Below are 14,308 nucleotides of genomic sequence, written 5' to 3' on the forward strand. Positions count from 1 at the left end.
ATCAATTAATACTATGATATATACTAAAACCTACCAGTTCCCGTCAACTATTACAAAATGCACATATAGGAACTCTGTTGATTATCTGATCACTGGCTTGAGATGAACCTTCAACGGCCCCTTTTGCCACATCAAAAAGTTCTTCTGCTTAATCCAGTCATGGGAATCATCGGAAATCTCCAGATCGAAGTTGAAAGTGATTAGGGCTAGAATGAGACGCATTTCACTGTACGCAAGACTGCAGGAATATTAGTATTTGTTGGTTTCTGCGATATTTATATACACTTACTTCCGTCCGAGGCAATTTCTTGGACCCGTATGGAAAGGCCTAAGGGCATCCCGTCGATCAGTAGAGAACTTGGGACTGGAAAGAAACCGCTCAGGGTGGAAAGTGTTGGGCTCCATGAAGTATTTTTCGCGATGATAGAGCGCCCATTGGTGAACCGCAACATAGGTCTATGCTTCAACGTTAGATTCGACCCACTCGTAAAATTACTATTGCTTACATTCTCCGGGATCCACTCTCCAAGAACCTGTGCACCGCCCTTTGGAACGACTCGCGGAAGGCCATTGGCGATGGGCGGATACATGCGCATCCCTTCATCGAGGCATGCCAGCATGTACGTCAATTTATTGACAGTGACTAAAGTTATGTCGTTTTGATCCTCGAAAGTTGATCGAACCTCGTTAACTAATTGCCGATATGCCTCAGGGCTCTCGAGAAGCAAGTACGTAACGCCGCTTAGTAGAGATGCCGTCGTTTCTGAGCCCCCGATGATCAGGATCTCAGCATTGGAGATGAGCTCATGAACACTCAAGCTCTGTGAAGTAAAGGTCAGTTTTGGCCCCCTTTTTTTTTTTCAGGGTTCGAAAAGAATCATGCAGGCTCACCAATTCCTCCTTCCTTTTCAAAAGTCCATCCACTATATCCGGCCGTCCATCGACAGTAGCCATACGGCGGGACATTTTTGCCTCTGTAAGTTTCTTGTGGGTATTACGAGCTTCCTGGACTGACTTAGGTACTATCAACATGAGAAGACGTTTTAGCCAGGGGACGAAAGCCAACCCCTGAAGGATTGTGCCTATGCGACCGGCAGCAAAGATTCCTTTGATCCAATTATCATAGACAGACCCTTCAAGACAGCCAAAAGACTCCCCAAAGGCCAGGTCGCCGATGATGTCAAAAGTGGTATAGTTATACCAGTCTGAGAGAACAACTGGCTGGCCACCCTGGCTGTTCTCGCGCAGCCTCTGTAGCAAGAGATTTACATAACCTCGTATTAGAGGCTCCTGATCCCGCAATGCCTTTTCAGAGAACCCATGAGCCATTTGTCGACGCAGGCGGCCGTGCTGCTCACGACTTTCGTTCACGATGTGCAGCGGATCCTCCTCAATGGGGCGGTAAAACCACGATGCCTTTTCCATCTCCAGCGCACCTTGTCTGTGTCCCATAATTTCATTCCAAGCATCTGGATGAGAGAAGGCCAGTTCATCTGGCGCGACCCGCACGATATCCCCATATTTTTTATGCATTTCTAGCATGTCAAAAGGGAGTGTTCCTCTGATTGAACGCCAAAAGTAAGGAACTCGTGATGCCGCATGAGATAATGGTCCAGGAAACCGACTCAAAGGATGCAAGAAGACATTGTGTATGGCTTTTGAGAGAACATATGATATAATCTACATGAACTTTTGTCAGTAACCCTTATTAACGTCAAGTATGTAGGAAGTAGAGGAGACAACCATAAAGATGCCCAGCGATATGCCGGACCATCCATATAGATAAAGACGGATCTCCTGTAGATCCACCATTTTTGTGTATCTTTGATAATCACCAACCAGTGTTCATTGGTATCTAAACTGCGCCGCAGCAGGCAGGCTTTATACTTGTCTGGGCGCAGCTGACGAGGGGCGTTACATCATTGAAGCTTAGGGTAGTAATGGGAGGGATATTTGAGGACAAAATAATCGATTAATACTATTGGTAGTCATAGCTAGGCTGTTTAATTATTTCGTTGGGGAGATAGTTAATCATCATCGTTATTTTAGGGTTGTCCATAGTCCTCTCGTATTCGGGTTCTGCTGCATCCGATTGCTTGCCGGCCAATACTGATCGGCGGAAGACTAAATACAGGCTAAGACCGACATAACTTTATCAAAAAACAAAAACAAAAAAACAGAGGACACGAAAAGTTGTAGGGGTTTCAAATTTATCTGGGTGCCTAGAAACCCTCGACGTATACGTCTGTAGACACATATAAATTTGACGATCCAAGTATGTAGCCTATGTCTATTTTTTGAGCACTGCTGTCCCTGATATCTTTCATCTTTCATTGAAATTCTATCTACTCTTTGAAACATTGAATATTTGAGCCTATCACAATGTCAACTTTGTGTGAGCTTTACACTTACACGCCTAGTTTCGCTCTCGCTGTCATTGCCGTGATAGGGTTTTCATCTCTAACAGCCGTCCATAGCTTTCGTATGGTCCGGTCTCGGGCATGGAATAGTATGTTTTTTGTACTTGGGGGCTTAGGTTTGATTGACCATTCCGATATTTGCCAACTCAGACAATGATACTGAACAAATTACGCGCTTCTAGCCGAACTGTCAGGGTACACAGCTCGTTTAGTCTCCACGCAGGACGCCTGCAACCGAGCAGCCTATGGCGTCCAGAGTGTGCTGCTCCTTCTGGGACCCAGCGTAATCATGGCCAGCGTCAATATCACTCAAACAGACTTTGCCCGACTACTGAGAGCCGAACAGTTTTGCTGGGTGCCCATCACCTGGCAACAGCCGCTGTACCTCGGTATCAATGGCGTGCTACTTGTCCTCCAAGCCATTGGAGGAATCTTGACCATTTCATCGTATTCCATTGCAATAATTGCCAGTGGATCCAAGTTAACAATTGCTGTTTACGTCGTTCAAACATTTTTCTGGCTGTTTACCTTGGCCGAGCACATTTACATGACAATTAAACTGAGCCACCACCCAACTGAGGCCAGCAAAACTTGTCTACCTAATTGGAAACAGTGGAAGAATCTTTTCAGTCTTGCTGTCTCTATTATTGCCGCGGGACGCAATATCATGCGATTGACAATGACCGGTGGAGTGCAGTTTCTTGTCGTTAACGAGTGGCCCTCATACGCATTCGACGGCTACCAAATGTTTGTAGTTTTGGGCGCTTGGACAATATGGTATCTTCCTCAAAAGTGTTTACACGGCAAAAAAAGGGGAGATTACAATCAGTTGGTGCGTGGTAAGATTGATGGAAACGAACGGGCATAAAGAGATCATTGAATTTTTTATTGAAAGGAGAGTTAAGGGCTTCGGGACTGGGTAAAGGGTTAAATTAGTATGAGGAATGTAAAGAAGGATTTTGGTTATCTACGTACTGAAAAGTCACTTCAGACCTTTTTTCCTAAACGATGGTTGTGCCTGCTAGTCTTCCATAAATATTAGGCTCTATGCAAAAAAGCATACTAGACGTTTACACAAGAAACTAGCCTTATTATGCCGCTATGATACCATTATATTCATGAATGGTGTATAACATTTGATCGACGTAGAGCTCTTCGTACTCGGATTTGGCGGGATAAAAAAAAGTGGTATTAAAATACCAGGGTAATTTGGACGTAGCTGAAGAGGACTATGTCGCAAGTCGCTCGATTCGCTGCGCCTATGTGACTGTGTCCGCCGTACTGTGGGGCTTGGTGGAACCAGTCTGCCAATGAGAGACAGAAAAATCCGAATACGAAGAGCCCTAAGCCGAGCCACTATAGGAGCATACGCCGAATCCTGCTACAAATGTTTGGACATTTTTTTATGTAAATTTACTCTCCATAAATTCCAGTAGACTTGTTCTTCAATGTAGGTGGCCTAAAGATATACTTGGCATTTCGAAAACCCGGAAGCAGACAACGAGCACGTTTGTCCTCCAGTAGGCATGGACCAGTCAAATAATGCAGCTGAAGTGAAGAACACTGGTGGTCCTGTATTGACCGAGTCTCTGGAGGTGTTCTGGGATGATCCTATTGACGAGGACCCTGCCAATCCGATGAACTGGAGCAATGGCCGCAAATGGTTGACAGTTTTTATGGTTTCATTTGTTACTTTCCTTACGTGAGGCTCTATACAAGTACACATTATTTAATTCAAGCCATTAGTGCTAATAAACAATCATATTCCCAGTCCCCTTGCGTCATCCATGATAGCGCCAGGAGTCCCCGAAATTTTGGCACATTTCAACTCCACTTCCACGACTCTGTCATCGTTTTTGGTGTCTGTATATATCCTCGGGTTTGCGTTCGGTCCCTTGATAATTTCACCAATTAGCGAGTACAGCGGTCGTTCCGCGGTCTACAACGTCTGCAATGTTTTGTTTGTCGTCTTCAATATCGCTAGTGCCCTGGCCCCGAATATAGAGGCATTGATCATATTCAGGTTTCTGGATGGGTTTGTGGGCGTTGGGCCGATGACCTGTGGCAGTGGGACAATCGCCGACTTAATGAAGGCTGAGTATCGGGGACGTGCTATGGCATTATGGTCGCTGGGCCCCCTTTTCGGTCCTATCATCGGACCGGTTGTTGGGGGAGCTATTCTCGAGGTGATGGACTGGCGTTGGCTATTCTGGATTCTTTCTATCGTGGTAAGGAACAGGCCCATCGAACCTATAGAGGAAACAAACAGGACTGACGCGCAATATACAGTCTGCGGTATCAACGGTTGTCTTTTTCTTCGTCGTCGCAGAAACATATCCGCGGACAATTCTCGAAAAGAAGGCTTCCAAGTTACGTAAAGAGACGGGAAACCCAGCCTATAGATCCTCTCTTGATACAGGGGCACCTCCCCGCCAGCTCTTTCTGCAGAGCTTGGTCAGACCGTCAAAAATGCTTCTTTGCTCTCCCATTGTGGCAGCAATGTGTATATATGTTGCTGTCCTGTATGGTCTGCTTTACATCCTGTTCACTACCTTTGCCGAGGTCTTCACAGGCCAGTATCACTTCTCTGCTCTCGGAAGCGGACTTGCTTTCATAGGGAGCGGCATTGGAATGCTTCTCGGCCTCGCCTATTCTGCCTCATTGAGTGACCGCAAGCTAAAGGTCAAACTTGCACTCAACCAAGAAATCCAGCCAGAGGATCGATTGCCTTGGTACCTCGTCATCCCCGGTAGTTTAGCAATACCCGCCGGTCTCTTCATATATGGCTGGGCAATTGACGAGGACGTCCATTGGGTTGTTGCAGAGCTTGGCAACGCTGTAACAGGATATGGCATGATTGTCATCCTGATGTGCGTGCAGACGTACCTGGTCGACGCATTTACGGCATATGCTGCTAGCGTCATTGCTGCAAGTACAGTTTTGCGGTCTTTGCTGGGTGCACTTCTTCCTTTGTGTGGCTTGAATTTATACATGGCAATAGGATACGGCTGGGGAAATAGTTTGCTGGCGTTTATCGCACTGGCGATGACGCCGATACCCTGGCTCCTTCAGCGTCATGGAAAATATTTGCGGACTCGCTTTGAGATTAAGTTGTAGTACAATGGTCAAGAGGACATTGATTTTTTCAAACAAGGCTTTGGTTCCTTTCCTTTCCTTTCTATTGTATATGTCAGTTCAATGTATTTTACAAGAAGCATGAATATAGATGTGGACCATAGGTTTCGCAAGTGCAAAATGCCATAATATTTTCGAAGGACAATACCAAGCACTACTTTGTCGAGGACAAGGCATGAAGCTCCATTGAAAACTCACCTAATTCAATTTCTTCCATTCAATCCACAATATTATCGGTCGATTATGTACCTGATTTTGTAAGCATTCCACTTTTTCCGGATAGAAAACACACAAAGCCATGTCCTTACAATAAATGTCTGTTTTTTTTAGCACCTTTCTTGCCGAGAGAATAGCGTCCGCTGGATAGACAGACTGGATCTCAAGCAGAGCTAAGAGGGGTCCATCCAATTTGCTCCTGCGGCCATCGCAGCCAGATGTGATACTCAGCATCCAAGTTCGAGTGTATTTGTGCTATGAGCCGCTCGCTGAGTCCTTCCATCCACCAAGCCCATTCGACTTGCCGAATGCTGACGCTGAAATACGCAAATATTATAAGGGCAAGAGGTGCACCCTGTTGCAGAAGCGTCAAATATTCGTCAGACATTTCCATCGGCCATGATAAGACATCGCTGGGTTCCAACTTCCACTGATCACCTGGTACCATGACAATAGCCAATGTGCGTGCTAATTGGTCTAGAGTATCTTGGTAGATCTGAAGTAATACCGAATTGCCCGCACACTGCTTGCAGGCCAGCTGCCTTAATTCCCACACAAACATCTGGCCTTGTCCTAGCACTCGGGGCTCTTTACGAGTAGCCGATAAAAATGACCCATATATCATAATTGGAGCCTGCGGCCCTGACTGTAAGTCTTCCTTGCTGAAATCGCTAATTGTCTTGACCCCACGGACAAAACGAACCCATTCAGATACATGACCATGTTCAAACAACATGAGGAAGCTGCTCTCCTCTGGTGGTTTAGCACAAGAAAAGATGGAGGTAATTGCGCAAAACAAGAAGAGTGCACTGGGTTGCTTATCTGCGAGAGATTGCATCATTGGATTCACCGTGCTAATAGCGGTGTCATGATGTCTTAACGCGTGAGCAAGATAGGTTACTCGTCGTGATGGATCTGAGCGGCTGATATGCATGGCAGAAATGGCAAGTACTATATGAAGTAAAGGCTTCATAGTAAATGCAATTCGTGGCACTTGGTCGCGCCAAACAGCTTGCACTGCGCGAGCACGAGATAATGTGTAACACGTGGAAATTGTGTAATGATGAAGGAGCTCCATATCAACAACCCCTAGGTCAGACAATAGCGATAGAGACGGTGCTGGTGCTGGTGCTAGTTCTGGAGCTCGTGGTGATATCGATGGCGATGGTTCAACGGTTTGTATTTGAGGCGGCGTACTTGCGATTCGGAACAAGGCCGAATAGCGACATTCCACCCCATGAACTTGGCAATTGCGGCATTGTGGTTTGTCTTCGTCACACTAGGGTTTTAATTACTCGACGAAATAAGACGTATCATCGATCCTATCCAATTTACCTTGACCTTTCTCCTTTTGCACTCTAAGCAACCCCCTCTTGATTTTCGATGAGAGCGACGACCAGACATGACAGCGGCCATCGCGATGTTTAGACAGGCTTGGTGGGTGAAGCCAGGGTGGTAGCAAGATATGACAATAGTTGAGAAAAGGAAATTCTTATCTTATGAGAGTTATAGATATCCGGGTGAGCACATGAGGTTTGGTTTAGGTGGAAGGAGAAAGTTTGCTAATGTCGTCGCGTCGGGTTCACTACAGAGGAAAATCCTTTTTTTTTTACCGTGTTATTTTGATATTATAAACACGAAACTATTTTAAAAAATTTAAATGGATATTTTATTTATTATATTAATTTTATATATTCAAATACTTTACATAAAAAAATAAAATAATTAATATAATAAAATGTTAGGTGGCTACACTGAAAAGATGACTAAGATTTGCTGCTTGTCAATCAATAATATTAGTGCCTGAGGCATCTACGCCTTTTCTTAAAAAGGTTTAAATTATAATAATTTTTATATATTAATAATAAAATATCAAGTATTTATAAAAATAATCCAATAAAAATATTATTTATTACACTCAAAGACCGTATATTGCTCAATGATGGACTGTCTTCAAGTTTATAGATCATCTCACTCTGACCTTATATTTCGAATCCACACATATCAATTGATCAATTGATGAAAGAAATTACCACGTGTGAGAATCACATCTTTAGTCATTCCAAAATCAAGATAGATATTAAAATTTCTCCATGTTTACCCCAGTCAGTACCCCACGAAATACCGAACTGCCGTGGGCTCGTGCGTTGACTATGACAAAAATGGCAACATAAAGGAAAATTGTCATACCCTGTCGGTAATTGAACTTGGACCAAACACCGTTGAACGTCATCTAGCTGGGGTACCCATAGGAACAATTGCAAATAATAACACCATATACATACTGGTTCACGGTAGTTGGTAGACATCGGTTATGCCAGCATGTGACGTGCCTTTTCCAAAGATATTCGATTCCTATCTAGGGGTGCGATTCTCTAAAACAACAAGCATGGGAAAGGAATCTAACTACCAGGACCTGCAGGAAGGTTTTATCTTGTGTGCTTAGGTAACCAGCTTGACCCCTTATAGCCCTGGGGTGAGGCTATCCCCAGATCTAGCACCACAGGTTAGGGTTGATGCCCTTCCTACCTAAGGCCTTCCATCCAGCCACAAAACTGTTTCTATCTTTAGGGATAGCCTTAGGCTCAGCCATCACATCATCCCCCTCTTTAGAAACACTTGCCCTCAAGCATTAATTGCTAGTCTATCATTATCTACATACTTTTTAACAAATCAATCCTCCTCTATGGCTTTCATCCATGCATCCAACCAGCACAATAGACCTGGCTTTTCAGGATTAATATCATGGAATGATTTCAGCACCAGTAGAATATTCAAAAAGTACCCTGCTGGATACCATACTGGATCTAGGTCCCTACCTAGCCAGCTTACTTAATAATATAACTTCTTTCAGTATATCCAGAAGTCCAGGATCCTGTTAATGTTAGGGTCTTAGCCCCTGGGATACTCAGGCTTCGCTCTCGTAGAATAACCGCACCTGGTCCGCACCTGGTTCGCCATAGAAGAACCCCCTGACGCTACACCAGATTCGCTAGGGCGCCCCCGGGACCCACACTCGCCTGTATCGACATTCGACAATGCGAACCCCTGCGAACCTTTTCCTTCTCTTTCTCACGTTCGAATCTACTCAATTCCTGGACCTACATAAGGCCAGTAAGACGGGACCTAGCCCGTAACAGTTAACTTCCTATTCCGAATTTCTATTGACCTAGAGCTCAGGACATTCTTTCTCTAGTTAACCAACAAAGGGCTTGGTTAAAATAGTGCAGCAGAGCTTATCCAAAGAAAAGATATAATGCACTCGTATGCCCTATAGCAAATCTAATTTAAAGACATATCCTATCTTATACAGTATCTTATATAGCCCTTTAGACTAATAGCCTAGCTTCCTGTCTAGTTATCCTATATCCTATTCTTCGTTACTGATATAGACATAGTCATTAACTCTAAAGTCTATCTCCTGTCTGCGCTTGTTCACTTACTATTACTATCTACTTTATACTTCTATAATATTATTGCAGGCATAGTCCTATATACGCTCTAAATACTATATCTATACTTAAGCTTCTTTTTTGTTTAGTGTGTAGCTTCTAGGTGGTATTAATAGCGCTTAATCAAATAATATCCAAGGAGCATAACCTTTTTCTATCTTAAATAAAGACATCTCTATAGATTTTTATAGCAGTGACGCAGCTACAAAGTTAATAATTAATAGATACTCCAACCAGTTGTCTATTACAAAATTAATATATAGCTATAGCTACTACTAAAGATACTAATTTACTATCTTTATTTATCTATCTATCTAGGCATACTATACTATTAACAGCTTTACCTTAATATAAAGAATTCAACACGCCTTTTTTCAAAACTTAGAGATAAACTGGCCTCCTTAGTCTAATATAATGCTATCTGGCAGGCCTGTCCACAGAAAGATATACTGAATCTATAACTTTGCCATATCTCTAGCTGTCACCCCCTTATAATATAGTATAGAAACCAGTCTTTTAGTCAAGCAGTCAACAGTAATAAAAATATTATTGAATCCCTATTTATCCTAGGACAGCTTCATAAAGTCTATTAATAAATGCTGCCAAGATTGTACTGGGATAGATAACAATTAGAGGAGTCTAGAGGCCCTATCTCTATATATATTTGTCCTCTTGTATATCTTATAATTATCTATATACTAGTTTATATCATTGCTCTATACCTTCCAATAGAACTATTTTTAGACTAGCTTCAGCATTTTTATATGTCTTGGGTGTGCTGTTGCAGGTTGTTAATATACTTCGTCTAGTAGTTATACTCATAAATCGTCCTTCTTAGAAATATAGAATTGTTTATTAAAAAAAAATTATCTTTTAATTACTTTATAGCTCTCCTTTTTCTCTGAAAGTAAGACTTTGGTATCTTTCTCAGCTATATATTCCTTATTGGCCACCAACACTTTAGTAACAATATTATCCTCTGCAGTTAAAGTGACCAGTTCTGTATATACCATCTCAAATGCGATCTTATCATCAATTTTATATTATAACAGTAGCATTCGGTTCTGGTAGTTAAGGTTTTTCACCTTTTCATCTTTTCTCTAGATAAGGGTGTCTGCTAATACATTTATTTTTCCTAGTTAGTATCTGAATATAAAGTGGTATTCCTCCAAGAACTCACACTATTAGGCTTATCAGGCGTTCAGAGCTTTAGTAGTTATAAAGTATTTAAGAGCCTAGTAATCTAATAAAATATCAAAGGACTTCTGTTCTCTTAGTCCGATCAATTCAGACTTTTATTCTCTTAGAGTCTTTATTACTACCAGTAATTCTTTATCATAAATATCATAATTATGCTTAGCTAGGGTCATCAATATAGAGTAGTACACAACTAGATACCATTCCTCATCCTCATATAGTTAAGATAGGACTACAGCCATTACTCTATCTAACATGTCCATTTCTATATAGGTTTGGCGATTGGGGTCATAATAGACTAACACCAAGACTTCTAATAATTTCTTTTTCAGACTTTCAAATGCTTCTTCACACTCCTTACTCCATATAAATAGAATATCAGTTTAAGTAAAGTAATATAATAACCTTACAGTTCAGCTGTAGGCCTTTATAAACTTCTAATAGAAGTTACAGAAACTAAGGAATGACTATACTTCTAAAACTATCATTGACATCTTCCAGAAAAAGATAACCTCAATCTTTACTAAGTCGACCTCTATCCTTTCTAAAGTAATAATAAAGTCTAGATACTTGGTTGATGTGACATGGAACTCATATTTTTTAATACTAGCTTGTAGTTCTGCTTTTTGGAGTCTCTTTAATATCTGTCGCACATATATCTTATGCTCTAGCTTATTCTTGCTATATATTAATAGATTATCAATAAACATAATCATAAACTGGTCAAGGTAGTCTATAAAGATATTATTGATCAGTTATTGAAATATTGCTGGTCTATTGGTAAGGCTAAATAATATTACCTTATATTTAAAAGTGCCATACCAACAACAGAAAATAATCAGATCTGTGGAGTCTGGGTATATTCAAATTTAGTAGAACCTCTATCTAATGTCTAGCTTAATAAAGATCTTTGCCTTACTTAAATACTTAAAAACTTCTTTAATAAGTGGCAGTAGATATCGGTCCTTTCTAGTCAAAGTGTTTAGCTTATAATAATCAATACAGAAGTAGAATCCGCTATTGGTTTTCTTAGCTATAAAGATTGGAGACACAAATAGTATATTGCTAAAAATAATAAATCTTTTATCCAGGTTATCAATAATATAGTCTTAGGCTGTTTAGAGCTGTTCTTTTAATATGTGACGGTCCTGACCCAGGCCTCGGGAACCAGCAGTGGCGGCCTGAGGCACCACCAGGGAAAGGGAACCGAGAGCGGTACTGAGATGGAAATAACCTCATGTGGAACCATAAAGGGAATAGACTGACGCACACAAAGGAATATTTCTCATGTAACTAGTGGGAGAGGTTCTTTCTCTTCCTTTTTCCTTTTTCATGTTTAGTTTTCTCGTTGCAGAGTACTCTTAGAGGATAGGAATCAACTTATCATTATATAAAACCAAACATCACTTCTTTTATCTTTTATTTAAGATTGCAAAGCTTATACAGCAATATTAGTAATCTAACTATTACTTAAACTATATCTTGATCCTTTTATTATATTACTGCTGAGCCTAGAAGACTAAGATAATACGACTAGTAAGCATAGGTGAGGATCATCAAGGGCCAGTACAAGAGATATAGATAGACCTAATAGAGATAAATAAGTCAAGTAAAGCATTGGGATGTTGTTTAATCTTTGATTTAAAAGACCTTGAGCTGAATAAATATCTATTATCTACACAGATGAATAAATAAGAATTTTTGTTGCTTTATTACACTAATCCCCAGAGATTATTTGACCAGATATATAAACAGCAAGACAAAAGTACATAATAAATAAAGAATCTAAAGATCTAGAACAAGAAAGAACAGCAGAGCTTGATAGTCAAAGTTGTTAATCTTAAGCAGACCATCTATGACCAGATAGCTGCTATAAAGAAGCTTATTGAGGAGCGCAACACTACTTAGGATAGAGCTAATAGGACTAGATGGAATACTTTAGCTCCAAAAAGAAGCACACCAAAAGTACTAAGTTGCCAGATGGGCAGGTGTTAGTGGATGAGAAAGACCCTAAATTTAAGTTGTGGCTTATTGATATTAAAGAGAAACTTAAAGCCAACGCTGACCACTATTCTACTGCCTAGGTATATATAGTCTATATAAAGAGCATATACAAAAAAGAAGTAGTGAATCACCTACTTGCTCGCATAAAAAAAGACTTACCTAATTAATATTATAATATAAACAACATCTTTAACCACCTTTGTACCCTGTACCAAGACGCTAATAAAATCATTAATACCAAAATAGAACTACGACACCTCATGATGAGAAATACTAAGTTCCAGCTTTTTCTCTTACAATTCGTACTACTTACTCAGAATACAGGCTTAGCCATTAGTAAGTAGAAAAAGGACCTGTTTTATAAGTTATTCTTTAAGTTGCAGCGCACAATAATTAAAAAGAGTAATAACATATATATCTCGTACCAGGAATTTATCAAGAAATATAATACCACTGTTAATTGTCTCAAGCAAATCAATACCAGCAAGAAGCATGCACGTCTACATAAGACTGATACATACCCTAGACCTGGCGAGAGCTACCCAAATCCAGCAACTCTAAAAGCGAAAAATGAATCAGAAGGCCTACTGTGATTAGAATGAAAGAAACTGATAAAGGAAAACAAGTACTTTAACTATAAATTGCCAGAGCACAGAGCATTTAATTGTCCTTTAAAGAAGAAAATACCAGAGTTGAAGAATCTTAAAGAAGTCAGCCCACTGAAGAGTTAGTTAGAAAACAACTATATCTAGGGAAAGACTCCTCTCTAGGCATTGTGAGTGTTGATTTATCATCTTTAGACTTTTTCTAGTTATTGGAGAGAGAGCAGGATAATCTAGTCTCACCTATTTAATTAGCTAAGAATAGACTTTCTATTACTACTAAAGCGTTAATAAACACTGGAGTAAATAGTTATATTTTCCTTAATATTTTTCTTGCCAAGAAGCTCGCATACTATTTCTAAACTTATATAATCCCCTTAAAACAACCCTATATAGTAAAAGGGTATAACAGCAAGATAGCCACATTAATTATATACCTAATATGTCTGACTTTGAAGATATAAGGACGAGTACAGCAGTATCTTCTTTTTTTAATAGTAGAGCTAGGGAAACATAATATTATCTTTAGATAAATATGGATGACAGAGCATAGTATCTTGATAGACTATTGCCATCATTGGTTACTCTAGCCAGAAAAGGTTTCCTTGAAGGATGAGCTATTATCTAAGTAAGATCTCTTTATTCCCAAAACAATCCTCTTCTGACTGAAGAAAGTTTCTATAAAGCATCAGAAGGATACCAATTGATGAGATGGTCTCTTTAATAAAGAAATCAGATAGAAGGCTACTGGTGAAGCACTATGTGAGATTACACCTGTAGATACTATCTCTAGATTACGTTGGACCAGCTACCGAAAGGAACAGCTCGTGGCGTTGGTAAAGATAAACTAATAGTTGAGCAGTGCGCGTAATGACCTTTCTAAGGAAAAAGCAAATTTAGTACACTGCTAGAAATAAGCTAAGCCTGTAAAACCAAAATCTAAGGTACAGATAGCACTTATTAAGACTACAGGATTTGTAAGATGCTTAAAGGATAAGAATACAACTATCTTTATGACGAGCTTCTATGAAATTGAAAAGGTTATATAGAATAAATAGAAAGACTATTTAGGAATTAAGGAGCTTGCTGAGATTAGATAGAAATTACCTGAGAGGTATCAGGAATATACAGATGTATTCTTTAAATAAGAATTAGATAAGCTTTCAGATCATAAAGGCTATAATTATTAGATTGAGCTAACCAGCAAGTAAGAGCTAGGTTATAGCCCTTTATACCAAATAAACCTAAAAGAGCTTGAGGCTACACAAAAATATATCCTAGA

The 14,308-nt window shown here is 40.2% G+C and overlaps 3 protein-coding genes across 3 annotated transcripts; 1 reads left to right on the forward strand and 2 right to left on the reverse strand.

Annotated features, from left to right (window-relative positions):
• Positions 1 to 81: 81 nt before the first annotated feature.
• On the reverse strand, positions 82 to 1,812 carry TRUGW13939_04386 (uncharacterized protein; the record flags this gene model as incomplete). The annotated part of the gene is made up of 5 exons (XM_035487560.1): positions 82 to 238; positions 290 to 456; positions 507 to 821; positions 892 to 1,680; positions 1,744 to 1,812. The coding sequence occupies 5 exons, from the start codon at positions 1,810 to 1,812 to the stop codon at positions 82 to 84; spliced, it is 1,497 nt and encodes a 498-aa protein (XP_035343453.1).
• Positions 1,813 to 3,946: 2,134 nt separating this feature from the next.
• On the forward strand, positions 3,947 to 5,537 carry TRUGW13939_04387 (uncharacterized protein; the record flags this gene model as incomplete). The annotated part of the gene is made up of 3 exons (XM_035487561.1): positions 3,947 to 4,122; positions 4,192 to 4,648; positions 4,710 to 5,537. The coding sequence occupies 3 exons, from the start codon at positions 3,947 to 3,949 to the stop codon at positions 5,535 to 5,537; spliced, it is 1,461 nt and encodes a 486-aa protein (XP_035343454.1).
• Positions 5,538 to 5,934: 397 nt separating this feature from the next.
• On the reverse strand, positions 5,935 to 7,187 carry TRUGW13939_04388 (uncharacterized protein; the record flags this gene model as incomplete). The annotated part of the gene is made up of 2 exons (XM_035487562.1): positions 5,935 to 7,050; positions 7,107 to 7,187. The coding sequence occupies 2 exons, from the start codon at positions 7,185 to 7,187 to the stop codon at positions 5,935 to 5,937; spliced, it is 1,197 nt and encodes a 398-aa protein (XP_035343455.1).
• Between the last annotated feature and the right edge of the window lie 7,121 nt (positions 7,188 to 14,308).

Source organism: Talaromyces rugulosus, chromosome II, assembly GCF_013368755.1.
Source record: "Talaromyces rugulosus chromosome II, complete sequence".
Lineage (NCBI taxonomy): Eukaryota > Fungi > Ascomycota > Eurotiomycetes > Eurotiales > Trichocomaceae > Talaromyces > Talaromyces rugulosus.